General features: G+C 42.6%; 1 protein-coding gene and 2 non-coding genes across 3 annotated transcripts; all 3 read left to right on the top strand.

Annotated features, from left to right (window-relative positions):
- The first annotated feature begins 329 nt into the window (after positions 1-329).
- LOC123093104 (UPF0496 protein 1) lies at positions 330-3,803 on the top strand. The gene is made up of 2 exons (XM_044515013.1): positions 330-2,137; positions 3,381-3,803. The coding sequence occupies exon 1, from the start codon at positions 948-950 to the stop codon at positions 2,109-2,111; it is 1,164 nt and encodes a 387-aa protein (XP_044370948.1). The 5' UTR covers positions 330-947; the 3' UTR covers positions 2,112-2,137; positions 3,381-3,803.
- A 392-nt stretch (positions 3,804-4,195) lies between these two features.
- Positions 4,196-4,278, top strand: TRNAL-AAG (transfer RNA leucine (anticodon AAG)). The gene has a single exon. It is a non-coding gene; the product is annotated as a tRNA-Leu (tRNA).
- Positions 4,279-6,199: 1,921 nt separating this feature from the next.
- TRNAL-AAG (transfer RNA leucine (anticodon AAG)) lies at positions 6,200-6,280 on the top strand. The gene has a single exon. It is a non-coding gene; the product is annotated as a tRNA-Leu (tRNA).
- Positions 6,281-6,954: the final 674 nt, after the last annotated feature.

Genomic DNA, 6,954 nt, shown 5'->3' with positions numbered 1-6,954 from the left:
ACACAACGTTTAGCTGGGGTAACGGAGAGTGACGACGGCTTTCAAACCCATCCGCCAGCTGAATTTTTTCAAGAGAAAGTGTACAGTACTAGTAATAACAGCAGATTTTTCAAGGATGCATCCATGGAGAGGGAAAAAAAAAGATCTGTTGTTACTAAATGCAATTAATCACACCAGATAATAATGCAGCTAGAAAGTGGGCAATGCTGCGAAAGAAATCAGTTTGCAAATTACTCGATGTGGCACTTTGGCCTTTTCCCTTTCTGCTGCTGTGGTGATGGGCTGCTTTTGCTTGCTTCCCCGAGACAAAAACTAATCAAGGCAGCAACACGCGCAATAGCTCGTGTGTTTACTCCAACAATCATCACACTGCTGCTGCGATTGCATCATCAGATGAGACCACATCCGCCGCACACGCGCTAGAGATGGAGTGAGAAGCATCAGGTTGCTTCCGCCGGCGGCCATTGCTGCCTGCCCATCCATCTCCACCGCCACCTCCACCTCCACCCCCGTCCGTTCGTCATGCGTACAAGCCATCCCCACACCTGACAACAACCACACTCCACAAAACCACCCCCAATCCCCCTCCCTGCATTCATCCTCATTCATCTTCGATCTCCTTGCTTGCTAGCTAGCTTGCTCCCCCGGACCTCGCTTTCTTGACCGCTCGCTCCGACGCAACGCGCCGCCGGTAAAGCTCGCAGCTTCTCCCTCTGGCCCCCGCTCGAATCCGCTTCCCCGGCCCCCGGGTTTTCTTGCGAGGGTTCTGTGGGCTCCTGCCAATGCTCGCCGGTCTGATCCGTCCTGCTTGCTGAGGCGCTCCTCGATTCGGTCCTGGGACGCGTCGTGCTCCTGATCTGCTGCTGATTCCTCGAAATCCGGTGGAAGTCCGTCCGTCCATCCTGGGTCTGATTTGCGGGTGCCACCGGCCATCTTCGCCTCCGGCAATGGGAAACACCAGCAGCAGCAGCGCCGGCGGCAGCAGGCCCCACCGGCCGACGACCTCGTCGGACTCGGGGCTGCCGCACGCCGCGGCGGCGGAGGAGCTCAGCTCGTACGAGGCGGCGTGCCGGCACGACCCGGAGGTGCGCACCTTCGACTCCACGCTGCAGCGCCGCACCAGCCGCGCCATCTCCACGCTCGCGGTGGGGGTCGAGGTGCGCTCCATGTCGCTCGACTCCCTCCGCGGGGTCACCGGCTGCCTCCTGGACATGAACCAGGAGGTGGTCAAGGTCATCCTCGACTGCAAGAAGGACATCTGGAAGAGCCCCGAGCTGTTCGACCTCGTCGAGGACTACTTCGAGAGCAGCCTCCACACCCTCGACTTCTGCACCGCGCTCGACAAGTGCCTCAAGCGCGCCCGCGACTCCCAGCTCCTCCTCCACGTCGCCCTCCAGCGCTTCGACGACGAGGACGACAACGACGGCGACGCCGCCGCCGCCGCGCCCGCCGCCCGGTACGCGCGCACGCTGCACGAGCTGCGCCAGTTCAAGGCGGCCGGGGACCCCTTCACGGACGAGTTCTTCGAGGCCTTCCAGGCCGTGTACCGGCAGCAGCTGGCCATGCTGGAGAAACTGCAGCAGCGCAAGCACCGGCTGGACAAGAAAATCAAGACCATCAAAGCGTGGCGCCGGGTGTCGAGCGTCATCTTCGCGAGCACCTTCGCGGCGGTGCTCATCTGCTCGGTGGTCGCCGCGGCCATAGCCGCGCCGCCTGTCGCAGCGGCATTGGCCGCGGCGGCCGCGATTCCGATAGGGTCCATGGGGAAGTGGATCGACTCGCTGCTCAAAGGGTACCAGGACGCTGTCCGTGGGCAGAAGGAGGTGGTGAGCGCAATGCAGGTCGGGACGTTCATCGCCATCAAGGATTTGGACAACATCAGGGTGCTCATCAACCGGGTGGAGATGGAGATCAGCTCAATGGTCGACTGTGTGGACTTCGCGGAGCGGGACGAGGAGGCGGTCAGGTTCGGGGTGGAGGAGATCAAGAAGAAGCTGGAGGCCTTCATGAAGAGCGTCGAGGACCTCGGGGAGCAGGCAGACCGGTGTAGCCGAGACATCCGCCGAGCAAGGACCGTCGTGCTGCAAAGGATCATCCGGCATCCCAACTGAGAGGCCAGGATGATGAAGAATGTAAGGTATGGAATGATAAGTTATAGCCGTGTACTCTTTGATCATGTTGTGGTTGCAATGTACATAAGAGATGCTCCTTGTAGACACTATGAACGGGTCAGTTTGATATAAATTATTGTTTGGCTCATTGATTTCTTCTGTTTCATGACCCCATTTGTCACAATACTGTACAAGATTGCGGTGAATGAAATTTCTCCGTATGTTAAGTTGTGGTGAATTCTACATGTGTGATATAATACATAATTCTTGTATTTGTAAGTAGTAATTCCAGTGGGTGAGCCATGACTATATGATCCAGACCAAGGCAGGCCATATACTGATTTATAAATTACCACTCTGTTATTGAGCTTAACCGCCCACATTTGGGAGGTCCAAGTTTTCTCAAGTCTTTTCTAAAAGAAAGGGAAAAGGTCATTGTCTAAGCTTTCAGGGTTGCTAGTCTTCTAGACGTGTAGGTGTTGTCTCTTGTTGCTTCCCCAAGTCACATATACTGATATACTTCTAAGCAAAGGAAATTTAAATTAGGAAGACAGAATGTATGAGATATCTGATATCTCAGCGGTGTTCCCGTGTCCGGCAGAACTGTCGGTGCAATTCTAGAAATTCCTTTAGAAATACTTCTTACCAGATAATCATTGTTGCGTGATCACCGCGGCATGTACTTTTTGGATATTTTTGGTACACTAATGCAGTTTCTGCACTGATATAATGTACTTTGGAGCAATTGTACCCTCCTAAGTATGTCAAATATATTATTTTTGATCTGCATCATGTTTCTTTACCAGAATGATCTTATCAGTAAATTTTAGTTAAATTCTTGTGATGTTCTTTTTTTTTTTTTTGCTTTTTGTGATGTTCGCACAAGGAATATCTGCTATTTCCTCTCGAATCTTGACTTCACTATCTGGATTCTATGTTCTTGCATTTGTATGTGAACTACTAGTATTTATCAATGTATCACATTTTGTTTCCAAATATCAAAACTACTGCCTCTTTTCCTAAATACAAGACGTTTTTGCAGTTCAAATTGATCAGAAATGAGGTAGTAGATGTTAGCAAGCAATTTAGCCCATCAATATATGGTTACAGTACAAAACTGTTGATCTGTATCTTCAAAGTACTGCACGAGCACCTAGTTTAATGTTTGCTTGCTAAGTGTTATGTTACTTCTTTTGATGAGCAAATTTTTATTGCTGATTGATTAAGAAAGCTCTGGGTTCTCACCATGTTTCCCACCTTTATTTGCAGGAATTTGGTGATAGTGATGCACATGAAAAGGTCTATATAGTCTGTAGCGTCGTAGACCAGCAAGCAAAGGAGGTGATCAGTATCATAAAGCAATAAATAGTTCACTGCTTGCGGACTTCTGTGACGAATCGCCATTGCTAACCTGGTTATTTCCTAGCACAAATCTCGGATGGTGGCTGGATGGCTTTTAGTTTATTTATTCTCCTAAAAATATTTTTATTTATTAGAACTTGGGTGTGCTGACCTCTGGACTAGATGCTTGTGTCTTTGGCTTAATAATCTCAAGGAGAAAAAATGGGGTGGTCTGTGTTGGTTTCAACTCTGAAATATATGATTGCAACTGGAGAAAAGGTTGAAACATTTGTGATTAGTTGAAATATATGTAATGTGGCTAGTAATTGTTAATTTATTTTATTCGATAAAGAGGGCTCCCCCTCCGATTTCATTTATCGGAAACCACAGCGTCTTTTACAACTACTGAAACATACTGTAAAAAGGAAAGCAGTAACATCCAGACATGGCCCAAAGCGCCTAAACTATATCTAGCTGAGCTGAGTTATGACTAGCTAAATAACCATCAAGGATTTAGCTCATCAAAAGCATCAGCAGGCGCCTAGGACGAAGGTAAGCAACGTTTGAGATATTGCTTATAACCAAATCAGAGCAAGCCACTACCTAACTACCCACAGGAAGGAGTGGAGACCAAGTACATCAACTAAGCCATTACAAGTTGGTTTATGTAAGAGTAGACATAACAGAAGATCAGCAAGGACCAAAAGTAACTTCTTCGGCGAACTGTGGAGATTTACACAGCCGATCAGATGGCCGAGTTGGTCTAAGGCGCCAGATTAAGGCTCTGGTCCGAAAGGGCGTGGGTTCAAATCCCACTCTCTGTTCACATTCGTTTTTCCTTCCTCCTCCAAACAATAAAGAGAAGACAGGACCTGGTTATTTTTTCCCCTAATAAGCTACATAAAAGAGTCGGCTACTGCAAAAAATGTCAGATATTCATAAAAGTAAAATTTTCAAGAACTATTTTAAAATGTCGGCAAATTTTTAAGATGCTCTGAACTTTTAGAAATGTTCATGGGTTCAAATCCCACTCTGGCCAAAAACTTTTTTGCTTCCATAAAAAACAAAACGAAGACCGGACCTAATTATTTTTTACCTAATAAACTGCATAAAGGAGTAGGCTACTGCCATTTTTTCTAAAAAATCCTAATTTTTAAAATACTCATAGAAGTAAAATTTTCAAGAATTACTTAAAAAATCTCAGTAAATTTTAAAGATGCTCTGAGCTTGTAAAAATGTTCATGACTTTTTAGAATATTCTAAAGTTTTACTAAAATGATATATTTTCGTAAATGTTTCTGAATTCTGTAAGTAAATCACGAATTCTATAAGTTTTAGAAAATAAAAAGAAGAACACACCTACTTCTTTTTTTTCCTAAACTGCATAAAAGAGTCGTCTACTGCCAATTTTTTATAAAATGACCTGAATTTTTTAAAATATTCAAGAAATTAATTTTTTCAAGAATTATTTTTAAAAAATTGGTAACTTTCAAAGATGCTCTGACATTTTAAAAATGTTTTAAAAATAGAATATTCTAAATTTAAAAGGTTATTTTTTTTACAAAACCCAACAATTTTATAAATATTCCTAGATTTATTGAACATTCATGAATTAATAAAATTAAGTGAATTTTAAAAATAGAAAGAAAACATTAAACAAAAAATGTGAACACAAGAATAAGACCGACAACAGGAAAAAAGGAAAATAGAAAATAAATGGTCGAGGGTTTTTAGTCTAGGTTCTAGAACATTCCAAAGCACGGGCGGGTAAACACAGACCATCATGATTGGATCGGCCATTACCATGCGGAGGGTGGGAGAGTGCGCGTTTGGTAGCTACCCCCAACTTACGTGCGGACTGCCTTATGTAGTATGTATTAGTCAAAGAAGTTTCTTTGTCCATAAAAATAAATCAAAGCCGGACCTACCGTAAACTGCCTAAAAGAATTGGGTACTACAGAAGTTTTAAAAATTGTTCTGAAATGTTAAAAACATTCAGTATTTTGAAGAGGTACTACTAAAATAGTATTATAATTTTTTAAATTGTTTATGTTTATTATTAAAACATATCTCGGATGGTGGCTGGATGGTTTTTAGTTTATTTATTCTCCTAAAAATATTTTTATTTATTAGAACTTCGGTGTGCTGACCTCTGGACTAGATGCGTGTGTCTTTGGCTTAATAATCTCAAGGAGAAAAAATGGGGTGATCTGTGTTGGTTTCAACTCTGAAATATATGATTGCAACTGGAGAAAAGGTTGAAACATTTGTGATTAGTTTAAATATATGTAATGTGGCTAGTAATTGTTAATTTATTTTATTCGATAAAGAGGGCCCCCCCTCCGATTTCATTTATCAGAAACCACTGCGTCTTTTACAACTACTGAAGCATAAAAAGGGAAGCAGCAAAAGCCAGACATGATCCAAAGCGCCTAAATTATATTTAGCTGAGCTATGACTAGCTAAATAACCATAAAAGGCTTTAGCTCATCAAAAGCATCAGCAGGCGCCTAGGACGAAGGTAAGCAACGTTTGAGACATTGCTTATAACCAAATCAGAGCAAGCCACTGCCTAACCACCCACAGGAAGGAGTGGAGATCAGGTACATCAGCTAAGCCATTACAAGTCGCTTTATGTAAGAATAGAGATAACAGAAGATCAGCAAGGACCAAAAGAAGCTTCTTTTGCAAACTGTGGTTGGTAAAGCTAATGAACTATTAGGCATAAGGCGGAGGCTTTCACTACTGATCAGATGGCCGAGTTGGTCTAAGGCGCCAGATTAAGGCTCTGGTCCGAAAGGGCGTGGGTTCAAATCCCACTCTGGTCAAAATGTTTTTTTCCCCTAATATAAGCTACATAAAAGAGTCGGCTACTGCCAATTTTTTTCAAATATTCATAGAAGTAAAATTTTCAGGCATTATTTTAAAATGTCGGCAAATTTTAAAGATGCTCTGAACTTGTAGAAATGTTCATCGGTTCAAATCCCAATCTGGTCAAAAACGTTTTTGCTTCCTAAAAAACAAAACGAAGACCGGACCTAATTATTTTTTACCTAATAAACTGCATAAAAAAGTAGGCTACTGCCATAAAAATTCAAATATTCATAAAAGTAAAATGTTCAAGAATTATTTTAAAATGTCGGAAAATTTTAAAGATGCTCTGAACTTGTAGAAATGTTCATGGGTTCAAATCCCAATCTGGTCAAAAACTTTTTTGCTTCCATCAAAAACAAAACGAAGACTGGAACTAGTTATTTTTTACCTAATAAACTGCATAAAAAGTTAGGCTACTGACATTTTTTTTAAATCCTATTTTTTAATATATTCGTAGAAGTAAAATTTTCAAGAATTACATAAAAAATTTCGTCAAATTTTGAAGATGCTTTGAACTTGTAAAAATGTTCATGAACTTTCTAGAATATTCTAATTTGTTGAAAATTATATATTTTCCTAAATGTTTCTGGATTCTTTAAATAAATCAGGAATTCTAGAATCTTTAGAA

This window comes from Triticum aestivum, chromosome 4B (genome assembly GCF_018294505.1).
Source record: "Triticum aestivum cultivar Chinese Spring chromosome 4B, IWGSC CS RefSeq v2.1, whole genome shotgun sequence".
Taxonomy (NCBI): domain Eukaryota; kingdom Viridiplantae; phylum Streptophyta; class Magnoliopsida; order Poales; family Poaceae; genus Triticum; species Triticum aestivum.
This window is presented reverse-complemented; position numbering and strand designations above follow the sequence as displayed.

What these genes read in the sequence shown, in the direction of transcription:
- LOC123093104 (XM_044515013.1), top strand. Translation starts at nt 948, where the DNA reads ATGGGAAACACCAGCAGCAGCAGCGCCGGCGGCAGCAGGCCCCACCGG.